General features: G+C 34.8%; 1 protein-coding gene and 1 long non-coding RNA gene across 2 annotated transcripts; one reads left to right on the plus strand and one right to left on the minus strand.

Moving 5' to 3' along the window:
- Positions 1–367: 367 nt before the first annotated feature.
- LOC146159133 (uncharacterized) lies at positions 368–15949 on the minus strand. The gene is made up of 8 exons (XM_083384878.1): positions 12387–15949; positions 11803–11901; positions 7755–7867; positions 5830–5941; positions 3830–3970; positions 2128–2249; positions 1556–1666; positions 368–530 (listed from the first exon to the last, which is right to left on the minus strand). The coding sequence occupies exons 1-8, from the start codon at positions 12501–12503 to the stop codon at positions 368–370; spliced, it is 978 nt and encodes a 325-aa protein (XP_083241004.1). The 5' UTR covers positions 12504–15949.
- Positions 9333–10853, plus strand: LOC146159134 (uncharacterized). The gene is made up of 4 exons (XR_014494716.1): positions 9333–9532; positions 9648–9723; positions 10000–10099; positions 10736–10853. It is a non-coding gene; the product is annotated as an uncharacterized LOC146159134 (long non-coding RNA).
- Positions 15950–19267: the final 3318 nt, after the last annotated feature.

Consider the following 19267-nt stretch of genomic DNA (forward strand, 5'->3'; position numbering starts at 1 on the left):
TCGTTTAATTTTTTTGACAAGGATTGACTCAGATTTGTTTTGTTTTTTTATTTTAGAAGATTCGACTTAGACTTCATTCTTTGATAAAGACTTGCTTTGGACATAAGTTATTTCAGAAATGAAGTGACTTGGATTTAAGTTATTTTACAAATGACTTGACTTGCACTTAAGTTATTTTACAAATGACTTGACTTGGATTTAAGTTATTTTACAAATGACTTGACTGGGACTTAAGTTATTTTACAAACGACTTGACTGGGACTTAAGTTATTTTACAAATGACTTGACTGGGACTTAAGTTATTTTACAAATAACTTGACTGCATTTTAAAATGACTCGTTCACAACACTGTAGAAACGTTACAAGGCTATACGCCACATACCGGGGCTGCTTCCGTTGGATTTCCCTCTCCTTTCAAGTAAGCAAAATAGGAGGAAGGAACTTGAATGTCGTCGGAGTGCCTGAACTTGTGCCCCGAGGTGTGGTTAAAACAATCCCTCAGTTTTTTCTGTAGCCTTGCCATCACCGAGCTGCAAAATGATGAGCAAAATCGGTCCGTTATGGTTCAGGACTGCGTTGGTCACATTAAACCATAGGTTGCACCTTAATTTCGCCTCTGTTTGATTTCATTTTGGGTGGGGCACTGCAGTAGTACACATGCTAAGATATGAAGATTGGTTATAAGCAAGTTTCACGTGTTAAACGTTTGGGTGAAACTTTGCTAAAACCTTAATATTCAATGTTTCAAATGATTTTGTATTTTAAAACATTTATTACCGTGTTACCAAATTTAGTGAAACGTTATGTTTCCCGTTTTACTAAAACATTGAAAAAACATTGTGTTAATAGCTGTGTAAATCCCCTGATTTTTTATCGTTTATAATCCTTATAAATATACCGTGTTTAATAAAGCATTGCTAAAAATTTGAAATTAATAACCCTGCCGAAACTAATGCGTAGATAAAACCAGGGCTGCGTAGTCTGTTAAAAATAACCCGTTTCCGACTCCGGCCAAGAAACAGAACCCGAGTCCGACTCCGGTCAAATGTGCGAATTCTTCGAGTCCCGAGTCCGGCTCTGACTCTACTGCTTGTATTCCGCCAATTTACGTAACTAAAACAACGTAGATAGGCCTATTAGGCCATTCACTTTTAGGGGTGTCACATAATTAATCTACGCACAACACATAGTCCTGTAGTTGGAAAATATTCCACCATTTGCTATTCCACCTTTTCAGTTTCCAGTTAGGGGCCATATTAGTTTTAAATTTGGCACTGCGCATGCGCATGTCGGACTCGGGACTCGGGTAGTTTTACGTGGTCTTACTCGAGTCCCAAGTCTGACTCGGATACTGACTTTTTTCCTGAAAATTCTGCATCTAAATAACATTTTTTAAATTCGTTTTAGGTGTATCTTTTTCCATAATTTTGTACAGTTCAGCCTGTTCATTTGTGTTTAGCTAGAAAATATTGTGCGAAGGTTAGCTAAAATATAGATTCGGACAATGGACAGAATCTAAGTTCTAGACATGTGGAAAAGACCGGATTTATCGTACCGGTTTATGAGATGTGGAACGTGACCGGCCATGTTGGTCATTTTCATGTTGAGTTCATGCTTGAAGTGATAGGCGGAATACAGAAGCGAATCGAAGAAAATTGAGTCCGAGCTAGAAAACACAAAAAACTACAGCGTTAAATCAATTAAGTTAAACCAGGTAGTTAAGTGTTGACATTGTTGGAATTCACCAACACAAAATATCACAATTTATTTGAAACTTGAATTATATAGAGCTTTAAATATTCACACATCTTTTATCGCTAAAACAGATTTGATTTTTAAGAATTTTTAAGACGTACTTGTTTAAGCATTATTTGTCAAACGGTAGTGTTTTTTTATTTCTTTATAAACCTCTTGGGCAGGACGTCAAAAAAATGTTATCTATACAGATGAAGAACGAAACAGACATTGTGTATTAAGGGATGGAGTTAACTTTCGCCTTTATCCGATATGTAAAATTCAGGATATTATTAATTGAGAAAAACAAAACAAATTAAGAATCGCTCTTCTGATGTAGAGAAAGGCCGTAAAATAGGAACACAAGATTTGGCACAACCACACTATACTTACTTGGCCTTATTTGGTGCGCTTTGCATAAATTTCTTCTCTTCAATCTTGTCAAGTCCTGGAATTCCCCCACTGAGATACGTCTTGTAGCCCTTTTTTGGTGTGTAGAAATCGGAGAAAAACACCTGCACGACGGGGTCACATAGGATTACCAGCAGTCACAACGATTACAGAGGTTATAAGGGGTCACATTATAAGCCACAAAGGGCCAATGTAGTGGAAAAATGCGACAAATAGTCCTGCAATTTTCACAACACTATAATATAAAATATCGAACTAAACCAAAGGTCTAAAAAGTCGTGCTGAATAAACAAAATAAACCAAGCAGTCATTGTACGACCAGGTGATATATTGACAAATAATAATTGCCAAAAAAAAATACCAAAACGTTATCTGTCGCAAATTTAACGACTTATACAACCAAAACGTTGTCAAACGTTATATTAAATTAAAAACGCTCTAGCCAGTCGTTTCTTAATAATTTTTTTCCTATTTTCGGTTCGTACTTGTTTGCACAGGATGATTTTGGCGAACATAACGCCTGACAAAAATAAACTCAGGGACCGTTTGTGTTTCGTGTTTAAGCAAGGTCCAAAAGAGAGAAGCGCGCGAGTGTGCAAACACTAGAATCGGGCTCATAATGATGTCACAAAAACGGTTGGTGTTTTGCGTTCTGCACAGTCAAGTGAGAGACGACGAAACGATATGTCAAAGAATAAAAAAAGCGTTCGCTCTCGGCCGTAGCGCGAAAAGACAAAAAGGCGATGGCGCAGAACAAGCGAGGACCAAATTGTATAAACTTGACGGTGGTATTCACCTGACGCCTCGCTCCGAAACCACGTTTGCCAAATACAGCGGTGAAAAAAATACCATTTCGCGAGATTTAACATTTTTGATTGACGAAAAATTGTAGGACACGCAAAGTCGATATATGTGTATAAAATATAGAAACATATTTGTGGATATACTCACAGATAAAGGGTGACATACATGATTGCATTTTGTGGTTTACTAAAATAAAACAAAATTCGGCCGCAGAGTTTGGTCTACCGACATATTTCCTTTGTTGTGGGGTGTAATTCCAAAATAAATGTTGTTGGAATTTTAAACTAAACAACGTTTTTTATTAAAAGCTTACCACAGTTTTGTTGCATATTTATTTATATTTCCCTTGTTTATAGAAAATTTAATAATTTGAGCCCTCTATCACCATATACCTTACAGTTTTCAGGCCCTAAAGTAAAAACGTTTGAAAAAAATGTTCCATATAAGCGAGATTTGTTATTCACAACAAAATTTGTTAATCCCTAAGCCATTAAGCTTCCAAAGCTTTAATAAACAAGTCGCTGAATAACAGATAAACAAACGAAATCAGATTTGAACATGAAAAGATAAAACACACTCAAACCTTACACCAAGCAAAGGCCAAAAGATTTAAACAAAAAAATCATACAAACTATATGAAAGACCTAATACTTTTGAGTGAGTTAGAAATATGCCTGCACTAAAGTCACTTCACGTCATTGACCTATTGACTTGATATACCTGTTGACTAATTTCTTTCATATACTAATGTTAAGCAATGACTTAACTCAAGTTTACTTCATAATATTATAACACAACTCTTTAAAAAAGTTGTGGCCTCACAAAGCATCGGTTGAGGACTCTTAGTTACTTAAAGATAAGGTAAACTGTAACAACTTACAGGAGCCCCTAACAAGAAGTCGTCGTTAAAGTAGAGAAACTCTTCGCTCAATCCTGGAATCTTGTGCAGGTGAGTCTCGATTGCTGGCGAACTGAAGGTTGGAAGGTGAGATTGGTACTCGAATATGTCCTTTTGGAAAATCTGTTGGCAACCAACAACAACCAAAATGTAAAATTCATAACAGGTACATTGCTTTCACATGGATTTTCGTTTCCTATTTCTAAGATATCTGCCAAGTGGGTATTGTATCATGTCAAATAATGGAAAATTTATTTGAGTTGCTTAGTGCCTAATCAAATAACATCTACTTAAACTACGTGATAAAGTTTAAAATTTAAAATTTAGTTTAAAAGCTGGTATAACATTTAAATAAAATTTTAAAATTTCTAAAGATATAAACTTTTTGTGAATAAACCGTTGACGAGAGAAATGAAAGGTTTTAGAAATGTTGCAATGATTTAAGTCTATTATTGACTTAGCTGCTGCAATTATCTCACTGTTATCAAGTGACTTTTGACGTGACCTTGTAAGTTTTTCGGGCGACAAGACTTGACTTGACTTTTACCAGTTAGAAAATTATTTACTTGGACTTTTATACTTGGTTTGGAGCTGTTTTGCAAATGACCTTTACTCTTATAATATGACTTGTTTGCAAACAACACGGCACAACTTTTAAAAACGAATAGTGTTCGCGAAATATTTTACAGTTTTTTTTTTCAGGATACGATGTCCGATAATACCGGATCTAAGCCGATATCTGATAACAAGTTGTTTAAATTGGAATTCGTCCTATACTAGCCTGGCATCGGTTAGTTCGTGTATTACAGTCATTATTTGCTACGTGAATTAGAGATGGTTTCCTTAAAAGGTTATTCGAATTTCAGCTATATTTTTTGTTACCCCTAAATTCATTTTACGTTATTTCTTTTTTGTCTGTTCCTAGCATCGATAAGCAAACAATCTTAGCAATTTACGACTGCGTGCATAAGTAGAGAGCTCGCATAAAAAACGTTTTTTCTGGTCATTTGATGACATTTTTATTGATTCATTGCTCAGCGTCTTGACTGTGGGCAAAAGGCAAACATTCTAGCGGTATGGCAAGGCTATATCGCTGACCGTCTGCGCCTTTGTGTCTTTTACCACATCAACGCTTATCAACCACACACGCACACAGGCAGATAAGTTGATTTTTTTGGGAGAAGATCGATGACATATATTACGTTACACGAATCACGCCATTGACTTGCTAGGACAATAACTTAGAACTGAGATATAACCGGGTAAGCAAATGCTTGGAATTAGACATATAAATTGTTAGTAATGAAACTTGTTTTTACGTTGCATTGCAAATTGCTTGACTAGAACATACTGCTCTCAAAAGAACGGATATAAATTCAAAACAACCAGCTACTTAAAAAAACGTTCGCTAACTCAAAGGAAAAACATTTTCCTGGCCGTTTGATGTCATTTTGCATCTATTCATGTTTCAGTAGTCTTGAGTGTTTGCAAAAGGCAAACATTACAGAGTTTGACAAAGCTACCCTGACCGTCTGCGCCCTCCTGGCTTTTACCATATCAACGCTTATCAAACACACACACAGGCGTTTAGCTGGATGTTTTGTGAGAAGATCGGCATTGCGAAATCAGAATTCTTGAAAAGCGTATTTCTTTTGAATAAAAACATTTCCGTTCTAGATTTGTTTTTTGAATTAGCCACGCGTATATTTCTGTTTTCTTTTAAGTGTTACTTTATGGAACGCTCGAAAATATATGAGGTTATATTTATATATATATATTATAATTAACTTTATTGCTGATAACTTGAGTTTAAGCAAATGTTTTTGACTGAGAATTTTAATTTGTTAGTAATGGCAGTTGTTTTTACGTTGTATTGCAAATTGCTTGAGTGGAAAATATTGCTCAGAAAAACGGACACAAATAAATTCTAAACGACAAGCCAACTTAAAACAAACTTTCGCTAAGTTAAAGGAAAAACTTACCACGCGCACTCTCGGGTTGCTGGTGTTTAACCAGCAGGGAATCTGTCCGTTTGTGACGACATACATGTTGCCGATCCAAGGCGCGAATTTCTCGATCGACCTCATCGAGAATCTGAAACAAAGTCGGAATGTATTGAAGGGACGTTTTCCCGAAAAAAATGTTGTGTATATCTATTTGGAAGCACAGTTCACTGAACTGTTAGTATTACTTGTAGACTATTTGAAATAAATGCTTGAAACGTCATACACAATGGTAATAAATAATAATATTCTCGTTCAGGACTGAGTCGATTAATAAAACAGTTCGATTATATTGGAGGGCAACAAATAAATTATTCTTTTACATGTTCGCCGGTCAGTCGCTGGCATGTGATCTTAAAGAGACAGATAGAGCAACGTCGAAGTAGACAGAAAGTCATGTGCTCCCAGAAAGAAATAATTAGTCTATTTCTATGAGAGAAAGTCGCGCATCTCAAGCGAGCGCCGCCGCAAACCGGTAACAGGTAAGGATTTTTTATTTTCAAAAGGGTTTTTTCTTACATAAGATGTTCGGTGCCAAGAATAATGGCTTGAATATAACGCAAGTGAAAGCAATTGCTGTTGCAACTTTTCGTTTCGTTTTGCAGTAATTCTGGATCGATAAATGTCGCGGGTTTTCATCATTACATAAACAACACACAACATTGCACTTTGCTTGCCTGTTAAATTTTTAACGTGTAGTAGACCTAACGCCTTTCGATCACAGCGTGAAGCATACAAACACATCACATGATTTGAAATTTCTATTTAGGGACATATGCCAATTGAAAAAAATAATTTCGCATTATTTATGCCTCTAACGAAGATGTTAATGTCAATACTCATTTCACCGGGACAGCGCCGAGCATTTCATCTAGTTACAAGCAAACCACTATAGTAAAGAAGCCGCGATTGATTTTTTCTGCGCCTATGTCAATACAATTGCGAACCTGGGCTGCAGTACACCAATTTTTTTCCCGTATGTTAATTGACTAACGATAGGAGCTAATAGTGTATTGTGTGGCAATAAGGGGTCGACGAACAGCCCAATGTTTGTAACCAGGTAATGCGCATCCCGTTTACAATTAAGGTGCTTGTTTATCGCTTTAACAAAACGCCGAATGACGGAGTACCCTCTTAAAGTCGGAAAACCCTAAAATATGTATGTCGGCTTACGTCCTTTGCGTCGTTACTTAAGTTACGATGTTATGCAATTTTAACCATCGAAAAGTAAAATGAACAAAACAGTCAAGTTTGGAAAACAGTCATCCAAGGGGGTCAAGCAGCTTGTTAAACAAAATATTTGCCGGTGTCTCAATACACTAGAATTTTTTTTTACTTTCGAGGAACCATGAGAATATAATCCCTTTTGTAACGACATATCACGTACGTTATTATAGATTAAATTGCTATTGTGTGTTACACCGCCTCACAGTCAAGCTCAATAGAATCGTCATGGCAACGGCTTGGAAAATGACCAGCGTTTGACCAATCAAATACGGGAGTGATTTTATGAGTTCCAAAACTGGAGTACATGACTTATATCAGGCCAAATTCATTCCTTATAGCCTAACCTTCGTTTCTTATAAAGTCTGAATGATTCACACACAACTAAAAGTGTAACTGGGACACAAGAGTATTTCTAACACAGGTAGTTTGACTAGAAATGACTTGCAAAAGTAAATATTGAACAACTTTTGTTATAATCCACATTGTTCACCAAACACTTCGCAATTTGTTTTTTGTCTATAAGTTAGTATCGGATGAGTATCGACAATGGTACAGAATATTGGGAATTGCACTTCATGTGAAATTAAACGTTTATAAGAAATTCGTAGATGAAGACACTTTAAATTAGGACAATGGCGTAAAAACACATTTTTAGAGGGATAAATTTAAACGAGCACCTCATTAATTGATTGTCGTAGAAACGCTGCTCACGCTTGTCGACGACATTGCCTTCCAGCTTCATTACTTCAAGGTGGAGGGTCCGGACAAAATCTGGGTCTGTGCCGTTTACCTGGCAAAAAAAGCATTACGGTCAGCATTTGCTTTCATAGGTTTACTTGCAAAAACAGAAAACAATGGATAAATAGTGAAGTTTGTATTTTAAATGTACTCGTTCGAAAACTCGTAGGAACAAGACAAAAACAATATTTTTTAATGTTATAGATGTACGCAAACGAATTAGATTCAATTTATTTTCTGTAATTTGGATCAGTGAATGATAATAATTAAAAAAAACTGTCCCTGCACTTAAAATCGTTAATACACTGTCAGAACGGTGTTTAAATTTGAACACCAAAACGGTCTATACACGTTTAAAATCTAAACACTTAAACACCTAATTTAAACACCTTTGTGTTTAATTTTAGTTTTGGTGTTTAAATTATAAACACCTGAACGATTTTATGTTAAACACCTGATATTTTGACGTGTTTAACAACGATTATTGGGTGATTTTAAGCACAATTGACGAATTTAAACGTGTTTACGATTAAACACTTCATAATTTAACACGTCAATTATTAGACATGTTTAATTCGATACATTCTTGTAAAGCAATAGCTCAAGTCATTTATGTTGACGTTATAAGATGTTGATTAGGGGTATTGGTATTTTAAAGCACTGGACAGTTGTTTTATGTACGATTTCGTCAAATATTTAACTATACAAGTTTGCATGTATTATCGATTGATCGTAACAGATCACAATCAACGGAATGACTTAATTCATGGTTTCACTTAACATCTGTACGGCTTATTAGGCATCATTTCATTTTTTAAATATAACGACAATCATGAAAATACGGGTTTGTGTTCTTGACGTGCCATTAAATCCAATATTTGATTTCATTATGTAGCTTGCGAATAACTTTGTACCACCCAAGTAAAAAGCGAAGCTGTGCGGTCTTGCGCCGCCATGACCTACTTAAATTGCGCCAGCAATAAAATACGCGTGACGAACACAATCTTTAGGAAGGACTTTTTTCTAGGGCAATGCTGTATCGCCGTGAAGCTTATATATTTTTCAAGTTTAAATTGTTTAACGTATGATGAATAGTAAGTATTATTTATTAAATGTTTGATTGACGATATATTTTAACTATTTATAGTAAATTTTGTTTTGTTATAAAACAAGTTTTTGTCATATTGTACATATTAAGTACATTCAATAAATCAACTCATGATTGAAATTATTTGAAATTGATTCGGTCCGATGAACATCAACAAAGCATATCCACTGGTCTGTGACTGTGACCAACGCGGGAATTCAAAATGCCGAAAAAAAGTTTGACTTTTAACCAGTACAAGTTATACATTACAGTTAAAGACGGTTTTGCGTATTTTTGGCTTTCGAGTTACCAAGATTGAGGTAAAACAAATACTAATGTGTATAGGGGTGATTTATATATATATTATTTATTTTAATTTGCTTTTTCATAAATGTGTAGTGATAATGTTTTGTTAGCTGTGCAAGACGCTTGAAGACGGGCAGGTCTAGAGTGTGAAATTTATGTTTAAAAAAAGTTTTCCAAGCGAAAACGAAATGTCTGAAATTGGATTTTTGTTTCAGAATTTTAGGTATTTCATTCATAAATCCAAAAGCAATGAAAGTTGTAAAAGACTACTTCATAATAGTTTGGTGCCATACACATGTAGACATGGAAAATTAAACGAAACAGGTTTGTAAGCTATTTCTTGTCTAAAGTAGCACTTTAATTATTCTCTTAACAATCAAGTATGCTTTTATTAAATCATTATTTTTAAAGGTATTTAAATTACACTGCTTTGTTTCAGGGCAATCAATGACAGCAAACCATTTGCTCTTTTCAACTTCAGAAAAACTTGGTTCACAGGAGATTAGGTTAACAATGTAAGTAAATTTTACTTACATGTTTTACATTAATATAGTTTATTCCCATTTGGCTTTTATTTTGTTAGTAGCAGCCAGCAAATTATTTTTTTTTTATCTATGTAAAATTTCTGAAGTACTTTAATATGTGTTTTAGTTTTAATTTATCATTTCCATAGTTTAAATCTTACATTGAAGCTTTAAATGTAAAATTTAATATGTAGTACTTTTGGTATGCTACTGACGCTTTAATAAAATGATATAGTTTACATAATTAGAGTTTTTATTTATTTACAGGAATTTTAACTGCAGTGTAAGATGGTAAAATAAAAGTCTGTGACAAAGTTCAAGTGGAAAACAACAAAAGAGTACAGATCTACTGAAATTGATACACAAGGTAAACAAACTAAAATTTTCTTCTTCCCAAGTTCATTTATCGAACCTTAAAATTTGTGGTAAATACATATAATTGAATAGATATTTAATTTATTTGTTGTGTTCCATAACTTGTGCATAATGTTTGGTCTGCATGTCCCAGTAATGGGCGACTTTTTTTGGTCAGATTGTTTATCACTAGTTTAAGCAATTATTTTGATAAAACATAATGGCCAATGCAATATTCTGGCTCACATATTTACTTTTTATCTGAAATTATTTAATGATTTAATTGGGTTTTCATAGTAGGGTGAACCTTTTTTTTTAATTTTAGTGGGTCATGGAGATATTAATACAATAAAAATGAACTTGTTTTGTAATCATTGCGATGTCTTTAGGTTACAGTGTAACATAAATAATACATTTTCTAATGCTATACTCAAAGAGTACATTGCCACCAAACCTAGTACATGTCATAATAATATGCTTTTGTAGTGATTGGTGACAAACTAAAACATATTTTTATGACATGACATGTAGTGGTTCTGGTGAATAACTTGAAAAATTTACTATGAGCAAATGAATAAAGAGTTGTTTAGTGATAGTGTATAATTTAATCACTGCAGTGTATTATATTGATCTAAATTTTATTTCTTAGGCAGCCATGCTCAACTCGTCTTCTAAAAAGAAAAGCTCTTTGAGGCCTTTATTGGGCAAACCTTTGGAGTGGACGGCACAGCAGCTTTTTTGCATTGGTATATTAGTGGATGGAATGGACATTAAATTTATGGAAGAACAACACTTGTTGAACAAATTGTTAAATTATATTTCATTGATATTCGAGCCTGTTAACATACACGGGATTTAAGTTATCCATCCTACTGCTCTGTGTTTTTATATGTTTTTAAACAATGTACAAAAGGCCCCACCTTGAAAATTTGCCAAACATAGCAATTATAAATATTAAAAAAAGGTTTCAAATTTGTAAAATATCTTCTTTTTCTCTGTTTTTCTTTTTATTCCATACGCATTTTTGTTTGCATAAACACCTGCATTGTATTAAAAATGCGATATTTATATTATTATTCGTTTTGTTTGGTATAATAAAATTGTTTACCTCATAATAGATTGTGAAATTTGTTTGGAAACACTGAATACTAGCATTAAACACCTGGCAGAATAAACGGCAAAAGCCTAAACACCTGGAATTTAAACATGTTTAATTTTAAACGTGCTGACATTTCGCCCCTTTCAGGTGTTTAATTTTGGTGTTTAATCGAATGACAGTGTAGTTTTGTAACCAAATTTAAAGAATTGTAAAAATTAGGAAACAGATAGTAAAAACATAAACTCAAAAAGTGTAGTCCAGGAAACATTGACAGCAACGATAAATAGTCTGTAACAGTTGAGATTTAATGGTGTTTTGAATAAGACAAAGTAAGGCTTTTGCTATTCCTAATGGTATTCTGTAGTGTTTAATGCTAATATTTCATATTCGAAAACGTATTTAGTTGCTATTTGTTTGAAAAGTAACAGAAGTTAATGCAAAATGTAGATTTTGTGACGTTTTATGTGTATATATCAGCCGTGACGGAAAATTAAATTCACTGGTTACAGTTCATTTTTACGACCATAATCTAAAAAACACAAACATACCACCACCAACCAAAAAAACTGAATTATTCTGTTTGGCGCTGGTAGTCGGTTATTCTGAGGTTAACTTACCCAAGTGTAAACAACATCGATTGCATTTTCTCGGCGTTTTTCAGGGACCTTTCTGCCCAATGGCTCTGGTTGAAAGACCCGCTGCGTTATGTTGATGACCTGCAAAAGAAGTGTAAATATTATGGCAACCTATCCTACCCTCAAATTAGTTTTTATAACAGGGGTGTTTTCTTATTTTCATAACTATAGACGGCGAAAAACAAATGCATTACTATTACAAAGGGCGCCTTAAACATATTAAACAAATCGGTAGATCATGTAATTATTTAAGCAAGGCGATATCTTTAAAAAGTATATGTGTACGTTTGTGTCATTGTAGTAATAGCAAACAAAGAATGTTGTTTTTATCAAACTTAACAAAAATCGATGACTATACATTGATTATTCGCACGTTTTACGTATTTTGCGTTGAAACTGGTTTGTAAGACAAACATCGTTTCATACTCTGTCTAATTACGAACCTATTTTCACGTATAATTGGATATAATTACAAAAAAAATTAACCGCACATTATTTTACAATTCAATCTTATGGTTCTAGCTCAAGGAATAAGTTTAGTTTGATTTGTATCGCAAGTACTTTACTTTGGTTGTAATCGTCTGGTAAGTCCCGCGGTCCAGGTAAACAAAGTTGATCAATAAAATCAGGATCATAAAACAAACCAAGACGCCCAGAGACAATTTAATGACAAACTTACTCATCTTACTGCGAAACAAAAATCGTTTCGTTGGAGAGTGTACTTTTTTTGAACTGAAAAACGTTCTGACTGGTTCTTATAACAAAGGTTGCCAAACTGTTTGGCAGGATGTACACTTTGAAAACTAAAAACTACTTAAGCACCCTTCCGGCAAAAATTATTCTCTACATGCGTCCCAAATACTTAGCTATAAACAATACGTAGTTTCAAAATATCAACGAATTTTATGGGATAGTGCGCATTTATCTGGCATCCTTGTCGGTATGCCTATTCGTAACACAAAAAGGTATTTTCCAAAACTAAAAAATTAGAGGAAAACTAGAGAATCTCTCGAGCACTGTTTTGCCCCAGCACACACATTAAAATCGCTTTCTAAATTGTTTTCCATAAATTATGCCCACTAAGTAAACAGTTTTGTTGATGTTGTTAAGCCAAATGCTGATTTTAACAACGCATTCGCACAATGCCAATACAAACGTTGTAAACTGCCCAATCTCCACTCGTATACCTATCGAACCTGGCAGTAATCTGTACGCACAGCATTAAACAAACAGACCGCCAAAATATACCTTTACCTCAGGGTCTCCTGTATAGTGTTTACAGTCAAAATTTACAGTTTAAAATCAGCATAGAAGACACCACCGCCAAACAGTATAAACAATTTTTGTTAATGCAAATTAAGGCATCATTGTTGCGTTATTTATCTTAAGTTTTAATTTGTCCTGTTGTGGTCGATCCGAAAGTTTAACAAACATTGCTGTAAACCGAAAATTAACAGCTATAACGATCTGGATAAAAACAATATTAAAACACTGAAACAAAAACCAAGGATAAATTGATACAATAGCGAAAGCACATAAATGTTGTATAAGAGTCCAGTCATTTCGAAAGTGCTTTTAATGACAAAATAATCCCAATTTCCAAGGCATTTCAATACTCAATAGTCCAGAGATGGCGAACCTGTTTATCGCGCGGGTCTTAAACACAACCTTATTCCTTAAAAAGGGCTCTAGTGGGTCATATATTCAATTATATGCTAATTTTATGCAAAAATTTGCTTATTCGTCGTTTTAAGTGTTATTGTCTGAGTTGGTGGTTCAAGAACATAGATAGTTAATAAATGCTGCAGCATTTTTATGGGATTACAGGAGTTCAGCAGAAAGGTTTTTAACATGATAACAGGGTATGCACAATTTTTGGTCTGCGAGTTAATTTCCCGCCACCCTTTACGTTTTACAACAGTGGTAGCAGGGGGTGGTAATTGAGCTAAAATGACAAATTTTAGAATTGGCCAAAACCAACTTACAGGGTTAATATTTAGCCAATTTGACTCTGAAAAATCATCACTTGGTGGTCTTATCTTATAAAAAAAGTCCGACCTCGGTCATTTCAAAATTTGGACTAAATTGGCCTAATTTGTTGGTTTATAATGTAGTTAAATTTGGTTTGTCTTATCGTTTGTCGGGTATTTCGTTCTACTAACAAGCTCATCCTAATTATTGAAAATGTTTTATATAGAAGTTTACATATTGCTTGTGTCTTTAATATTAGAAAAAAATTTTATGGTGAAATTTAACCATGTTTTATTACGTGTCATCCAATAAAATACGAACATTCAGATAATACAGTTTCTTGCAAGTTTGTTACCTTAATTACTTTGATATCCAAAATATTTAAATATAAAGATAATTTTGTTATATTTAAGATACATTAGGTAATTGTGAATAAGAAAATGAGTGAAGTGTGCTCTGGAAACCTTACCAAAGTACGTCGCCCTAAAACCCGATCAGATGGACCTGTCTACGATATTGACATTGTTTTCCCTAAAGTCAAGATTTATCTTCCTGTGACTCAACTCCCCACAAATGCTGGAGTGGTGGGAATGCTAAGGTACTACACACAGATTGGAGGAGCAGGTCATAGCAAGAACAAGGCTGTAAGAGAAGTAGCAAAACAAGTCTATGCAAAGTGGTACCACGATTCGGTTCCATGCATATTGTATGAAACATTGGTCAATAAACTTCTGAAGCTTCTTCAGTTGGTACAGGAAGGTAGTAAGAGACTAAAAGAAGGAAAGAAAAGAAAGGTGGTGACAGAGTTTAAAGAGCTGGTTGACAAAAAGGACAACCTTTTTAATATCTTTCCTCGAAAAGCTAATGGGGAGGATTATCATGAGAAACGGCGGAGGGTTGAAGAAGATTGGGGTATAAAAATGGGGAAAATGGAGAAAATGTACTATGAGAACATGCAAAAGGACAGGCAAATGGAGTGTGGAAAAGAAGTTGATCCAGTGTGGTATCAGGCCATGATGAAAAGGCAAAGGAAAAGGGAGAAAGATGCTAAGTACAGAGTAGAGAGAGAAAAACAGTTTGAATACCAGCCAATATCTAAGATCACAGAGATTCTCAAAGAAGTTGGAGACTTAGATATCTCTAAAAGTGAGGACAGTAGTGAGAATGAAAGCAAAACACATTATGGAGAAGCAAGCCCTCTGTACATAGAACCTGTAGTGGCAGAGAGTGTAGAAGTTGGAGAATCTGGAGATAACAAAAAATCAAAGAAAAAAACTTTTGTGTCAAAACAAACTGAGGAAGTTGACAGTGCCGTGAGCAGACAAAATATTCTTCAGAGAATGAAAGAATTAAGAACCGGAGAGACTCCATCCTTTCGCGGATACAGAGAAGCTGCTAAGCTCAAGAGTGAGCTGGAGTTAAACTGGTCTAAACAGATGAAAACCAGACTAAAAGAAGGCGCTGATGAGAAAAGAGAATTGGCCCTAAAGCAGGAAAGAAAAAGACTTGTTGTCTTAGAATCTCTTAAAGTTATTGGAGGTCCTTTTACTTCTGCAGAAGAAGTTGAGGATTATCTAGCTGACCTCAACTCACAGAATGAGAAGATCAAAAAGCAAAGAATGAAAAAGGAGCTACAGTATGCTCGAGACACCAGCACATTGCTTCCTAAAGCTGACCCTCTCTTCAAAATCAGAAAGACTGAGCTAAATGAAAGAGCCGTGACAAGAATGCTGAAGAGTTTGGCAAAGCCTTGAAAGCCTTTCTTGGTAAAAAGACTGAAAGAATTGGGATGGAATACGACAAGTTTCAGCAGTGCTTGGACAGCTTTGCCATGACTTCTGGCTAAGTTTAGAGTGGAGGTGCTACAAATCTAAAGACTTAGACTAGTGTATTTGTGAATATTACTGTAAACCTGTATCAAATACTATGAGCCTAAAATTGATTACCTATTTCAAATCAATATTTTTGAAAGAGAAGGTTTTGTTTTAATATTTGGGGATATTTGTTTCTAATTTCTGTCAAATTTCCAGGTAAAACTTATGGGAATAATTTAGTCTAAAGGTCCTTCAAGACCAAGAGTCATATACCTTAATTAGGAAATTATGACATATTTCATCTCAAATTTCAAAAATAGAAATATAGGTGAGGTCGGACTTTTTTTTTCAATGTAGAACCTTTTTAAAGGCATAATTAACTATTATTTAGTCCCGGGTACACCTGGTTAAGTTGGTTTTGTTCAATGAAAAAATTGTAAATTACCACCCCCCCCCCACCCCCCCTAACAGTGGTCGACAAACCTTTTTTTTTCGCGGTCCAAAGTACTCTTTTCAAAATTATTAAAGGCCCACCAAGTTGGCAAAAATATAGTTTAACAAGCTCTCAGGACACATTTAGCACGTCGGCCTTTCCAAGATGAGCCAATTTAAAAATGATATGCCAGAACAACTTTTAAAATAAAGTGCAATGAATGCACGGCAAAAGTAACTCGCGGCCCACTAAAAATGGCTCTGTGGCCCACATTTGTTTGCCGACCACTGTTTAACAGCGATAGACAAAATGCTTTTATAGTTGTCTGCTTTCTAAACGCACTTGTTGAAGTGCAGTTAATGTAGGCCTATACTCGTCATCCATAAAACACTTTGCACGACTCACAGATTGGGTAGCCCTGATTTAAAATATTTAACGAAAAATTGTTTTTTACATTTATCATTTCCTGAAAATGATTGATAACATTTCGGTATTTCCAGAAGGACAAATGGGTCATGAAAAATCTGTGGTGGGTCATTTCGTGACCCGCGGGTCAGTGGTTCGCCATCCCTGCTTTATGCCAAAGATATAGACCACTAAGGCCAGTCAAACAAGCCTCATACAATGGCTGCCTGTTGTCACCGCTGAACTGCTATTATCGGGCAGCGTAATTAGATATAGACGCTTGGTCCAAAAATAGCTAAACAATGAGTATACAAAGCTGAAGGAAATTTAACGGATCGCGAATCAATGAATCGAAGAATCAGAAAGCAAACCAATTTGCCGAAAACAAATCAACAACACCAACGAATAACGTAACATTGCATCGCCGTCGTAAATCCCTAAGGAAAGTGAGCGTAAGTGTGTACTATTGTCATAGAAATACCATGAAAACTAAAAGATATATATATATATCTTGAACTAAAAAACAGGGCAAAACATAACATTTTAATTCAAAAAGGCCCCAATCCCGAAAACACTGGTACTTGAATAGTAAAAGGCTGTCTTAACACTTTATTTACAAATATGTCTAACATAACTGATTTCAAATCATTTTTCTGCTTTTGAACTTTTAAAGCAACGCAAGCCTGGCTGTTGCTTCCCAGCTAAAATGGATTTTTCTTGCAGACCAACGATTAACAATCTTTTCTAGTTGCCGTATACCTTCAATAGCTAAAGAGAGAGAGCGCTGAGCAACCAGTGAGATATAAAGTTACTTATTTTGTAAGTTAACGTATAGGCTACTGTTTGTTCATCGAATAAACCCACGCATGATTTTAGTTCATTAAGTTCTACTTTCAGGCTACTGTTTGTTCATCGAATAAACCCACGCATCATTTTAGTTTATTAAGTTCTACTTTTAGCGAAAGCAACAATTCAATTCTCATCGAATTTAAAAACTAAAATGCTCTAAGTTTATTCCAAACTAATTATTATGAAAAACTAAATAAGGTTAAAGTGCTCCAAGGCCGGTCCTTGTCAATAAAAGCCGAGTACAGCATACAGCGAACTGACTAGCAGTTGGACGAAACCGAAAAATGAAACGTATCCTTATTTTCACGATGAGAGCAGCAGTCGTCTTTTAGCAACCATGCCAAACATGACTTCTAGTTGATCTTTGACTTGGTACGAGCTGGCTTAGCAAAGCGAATGGCCCACATAACGCCGAGGCCTAGCCTTTTTGCTTTTTTCGCGTTTTGGCGCGGATGATTAGCGCGGTGTTACTAAAACGGTACGCTTGAGTGCAGGTAAACTTGAGCAAAGGAAACTATACCCACGTGCATGTCTATCACAGTTCTCCTCAAAATTTTGCACATCAAGAATGCGTTTTGCCCTATTGAAATTAGGAAACGCCATATCAGCTGCTAAACATGGAAATCTTAAAACATCACGGTCGATTGGTGTTAACTTTCAAAATCCTTATTCTTAGCACAGAGACAATTCTTTTTTCGTTGCAAAACAATCAAGAGCAACCTTGGCATTCTCGACCTCTTTTTTGACATTGTAATGAACGATCTTGGGATCAAAGTGACCCACCTATGAGCTATAACTCTCAAACATATGGTGTACGTTTAACTCGTTTTCAACAACCAAAACGCGCGAAGTTACGTTTTGATACAAAATTTTGATAAAAATCTAAAATGTTTTTTTAGGACAATGGCCAAAATTCGCTGGTAAAGAAGTTCAAATACTATCCGTTGTTAACCTACTGTTTTTTGACAAAATTGACTTATATCCGACATTATCATTTCTAATTTGCCACTTTTTTATTTTATCATTAATAAAAAGAATGCAGTGAAAGTTCGTTCAACTAATTTATTTAGGTATGAATTCGGTCCGATATTACGCAAACGTATATGAATATACAAAAAACTTTGGTAGCTTCATAGCTTCACTGGAGTTGTACAAACAAGGACATCATGTAAAAGTGATACTGACGTCTAATTGCCAAAACAAAACCTTTTATATTAATCGTTGCACTTTGATAATATATTTTTTTATTTAGAATACCAAGTCAAGCACAAATTAATATATCTGAAACGAGGTTATATTTGAAACATAATTCAGTAATACAGAAATGGAATAATCACTTTATCAACTACAAATTTCTGTCTCCAAACGTAAGAAACTTCATACATCTGGGGTACAATGAAACAAAATAATGTATATATTGCCTATCATTAAACAGGAAAAGAAAACCACATTTAACTTTGTTTTCAAGCCGAAAGAGGACATTTTCGTCAGGGTTGAATAGTGTGGCTGGATTTACGAACCAACAGGAAAGTCCCCGTTTATAAAGTAAAAATTCACAATGTACCGCTTGACTGTAGAATTTCAAGTTCGTTTTCGCACCCAGGAAAAAACTAAATGTAATGTAGTACGATCTGCTGTGGATTATACAGGTAACAAGTTATGAAGAGGTTGGGTGATTTCAACACTTTACCAGAGGGGTAATATAATCTTTCTAGAGAACGATCTTAATAAATTTGGTTAAATTGCTAATTTCAACTAAACCAAACTTAATACTCAACGCACAGATTATTGTCATTATTGTCATGGAGTAACAATAATAGTAGAATTCAAAAATGAAAACAGTAGGTTTTTATAAGCAAGAAAAAGTTCCTGCGTAAGCACTGGGGGACGTGGTAACCTTCGCTTTTTAAACCTCTGCTTCCATAGGCATTCGATACCAGGATATAAAAATCCACACGTTTTCAATCGAAAAGTG

This window comes from Ascidiella aspersa, chromosome 3 (assembly GCF_963924565.1).
Source record: "Ascidiella aspersa chromosome 3, kaAscAspe10.2, whole genome shotgun sequence".
In the NCBI taxonomy this organism is placed as follows: Eukaryota; Metazoa; Chordata; class Ascidiacea; order Phlebobranchia; family Ascidiidae; genus Ascidiella; species Ascidiella aspersa.